Genomic DNA, 3,182 nt, shown 5'->3' with positions numbered 1-3,182 from the left:
CAAACGTTACAAAAGAATCATTTAAAAACTGCAGACGAATGTGCTGGAAGATGATTTTAGGTAAGTGTTTATAACTAGTCATTTTTATATAATTTAAATATACTTCTTTTCTTTGAAGTTAATTCGCCAATAATATATTAAGGGAGTACTGCGCATTTTAAATGTTTATGATATGATTCATATTTAGTGTTAAGTGAACTGTGTTAAAAATATGCCTTACGAAATTATGTCTGAATCGGCTCTTTGGACTTTTAAATATTTTGTAAAACCTATTTTGATCTATGGTTATGTTGCTATCGTAACACTTTTGTTGTAGTAGAACAACCCAAGTTTTATGATTGGGTTGTTCCTGTCTACTTTGAATGCTGTTTGATTTCTAAACTATTCCACTATTCTCGTTTAATTGACCCGGGGGTTGTTTTCTTTTTTATTCGTTTTAGGTGATCTAATGTTCCCTTCTTGTGATAGTGGTAATTGCTCTTAGAAAATGACGTGCTTTATCGGATTTAGTGTTTCTTGAATGATTTGAGTTTCTGCTAGTATTTGGCTTTAAGGTATAAAAGGTAATGAGGTCCCAGCCAATGCAGTCAACGGTGTTGTCGGTTGCTCTTGACGTAATTGTGTCTAAAGTTTTGAGTTCCGTTGCCATTATACATTTTGCATTTTTGATTGTATAATTTGTCAATCTTGCATAATGGATGCAATAATGTCTCGGTGTCGATCAAATACTTGGGGTTTTCTTTGACAGATACAACGCGTGCTATTATTGCTACTGTGATACAAACGATATATAGGAACTTGGTCACTAATATATTTCAGAAGTTTGCTGCATAGTTTGCTGTTACTCTAAGTAATTTGACTTCACGACCTTTGTGTTATTATACTTGGCTCGAGCTATGCTGTAGAGGCTGACGTTGGAGCTATGGTTATGATTAACATTGTTTCTTTCATGGTTTTTTCAATGGGATCATATAAAAGTATTTCACTACTAAGTGCCTGCTTTTATCAAAGTTGTAAACTATGCAATCAAATTTTTTTTCAAAGCTAGTACAGTAGAATCGCGGAAAAGTTAACTCTCGAAAAAGTTAATCTCGCGGAAAAGTTAACAGCATTTCGGCGTCCACGTAGCGTTCTAAAAAGTTAACTTCGAAGTTAACTTTTCCGAGCGTATGAATTTTTTTTTTGAAATCAACCGTTTCTTTGCCGACACAAGCCAGTGCGAGCTCTAGTTTTGATTATGGGTATTCCCCGAATATTCTATTTTCTTTCTGTTTTGTTTTGTGCTCCAAACATATGTTTTCATTCTTGTCGCAAATTACCTTGATTGAATTGTTCGGTAGCGTTTGAGTTGATTAGTTGTGAATTTTTTATTAAAAAAATGTCAAAAATACAGAAAAAACGGCAAATCAGATTAAATTTGCAACAAAAAGTAGATATATTAAGAAAACTTGATGACGGTATTGCGGGAAATCGAATAGCGCTGCATTATGGTGTGTCTAAAGTAGCCATCAGTAAAATAAACAAAAAACGCCAAGAAATTTTAAAAACAGTGGCGGCCACTTATGAAAGTGCAGAGAAGAAAACACTCCATAAGTCGGAATATCCTGATCTGGAGGTAAACTTGTACAATTGGTTCCTGAATCAACGGCAGCGTAATTGTACAGTGACTGGTGCCATCTTAAAATCAAGAGCTAAACTCGAATTTGAAATTCTGTATCCGGGAAAAAAATTTAGTGCAAGTGATGGATGGCTGGCAAATTTTAAAAAACGGCACGGTATTCGCCTTCTCAAAATTTGTGGAGAAATTCTTTCGAGCGATACACCGAAAATAACTCCGTTTGTACATAGTCTACGAGCAAAAATCAATGAAATGGGCATCTCCGACTCCCAACTATATAACGCAGATGAATCTGGACTATTTTATCGTTTATTACCGGACAAAACATTTGTCGCAGCAAACGAACATGCCGCACCGGGAAGAAAAACTGTTAAGGAAAGAATTACATTTTTGTTGTGTGCAAACGCAGATGGTTCGCACAAGTTGAAGCCGTTGGTGGTCGGTAAATCTGCAAAACCACGTTGCTTTAAGGAATTTAACAATCCATTGGAATACGCTCATACAAGCAAGTCGTGGATGAATGCACAGTTATTCTTCAACTGGTTCCACAATTCATTTATAAAACAGGTAAACTTATTTTTTGGTTTCATTTTTCATTTCTAATGAACATGACATAAAAATTTTTGAAGGTTCGCAAATTTTCTGTTGAAAATAATTTACCACCAAAGGCATTGTTGCTAATAGACAACTGCACGGCACATAAGCCAATTGACAGGCTGAAGTCTGACGATGGAAACATTGTAGCCATGCATCTACCACCGAACGTAACAGCGGCTTTGCAGCCAATGGATCAAAATCCCATAAGATTGGTTAAATTAGGATATCGCTCCAAATTGTTATGCAACATTGCCGCGCAAGAAAACGTTCTGGTGGAAAATATTTTGAAGGCACATTCAATTTGTGACGCCATATCGCTACTTAATTCAGCATGGGAAGAATTGCCGCAATCAATTCTTATAAAAGCGTGGAATAAGATAAAAAAGTGGGATGATGATCAATACAATAGTGAAGATGATCTTCCGTTGTCCAAATTTATTAAAGCAAACGATGTTTACGACGATACAGTTCGAGAAGTTCAATCGTTAATGTTGAAAGTGGGAAATAATCTTAACATCAGCATTGACGATATAGAAAATTGGAACAAGGATGAAATTACGGAAGATATGGAACATTTCGAAGTGTGTGATAGTGACAATGATGATTCAATTACCGAGGAAGATATTCAACAACCGAAAGTGAGTTTCTCGAAAGCAGTTGAAAGCATCAATACCTTGATAAAATGGTCCAAAGACAACAACGATGCAAATCAGGTGGCAGACCTTATCAGTATGCGCACAAAAATGGTCAAGAATTATTACACCAAAGAAAAAAAACAAACAACTCTCGACTGCTTTTTTAAACCAACTGGTACAAATTAACAATTTTCCTTTTGTAATGGCTAAAACATAAACAAAAAAAAAAGGAGCTATTTCTAAGCAAATCTATGCTTATTATTGTAGTTTTTTCTTTTTTTTATGAATTTTGAAAACCGCTTGGAAAAGTTAACAATCTCAAAAAAGTTAAC

The 3,182-nt window shown here is 35.1% G+C and overlaps 1 protein-coding gene across 1 annotated transcript; it reads left to right on the top strand.

Moving 5' to 3' along the window:
* Positions 1–1,141: 1,141 nt before the first annotated feature.
* LOC119664889 (jerky protein homolog-like) lies at positions 1,142–2,853 on the top strand (the record flags this gene model as incomplete). Its single annotated transcript, XM_038074248.1, has 2 exons — positions 1,142–2,185; positions 2,248–2,853. Coding segments are annotated over exons 1-2 (1,413 nt in total), but the record flags the coding sequence as incomplete, so codon positions are not given.
* Between the last annotated feature and the right edge of the window lie 329 nt (positions 2,854–3,182).

This window comes from Teleopsis dalmanni, unplaced genomic scaffold (genome assembly GCF_002237135.1).
Source record: "Teleopsis dalmanni isolate 2A unplaced genomic scaffold, ASM223713v2 unscaffolded_contig_2889, whole genome shotgun sequence".
NCBI classification, from domain to species: Eukaryota; Metazoa; Arthropoda; class Insecta; order Diptera; family Diopsidae; genus Teleopsis; species Teleopsis dalmanni.
Note: the sequence above shows the minus strand (reverse complement) of the source record. Positions and strands in the feature narration are given on the sequence as shown.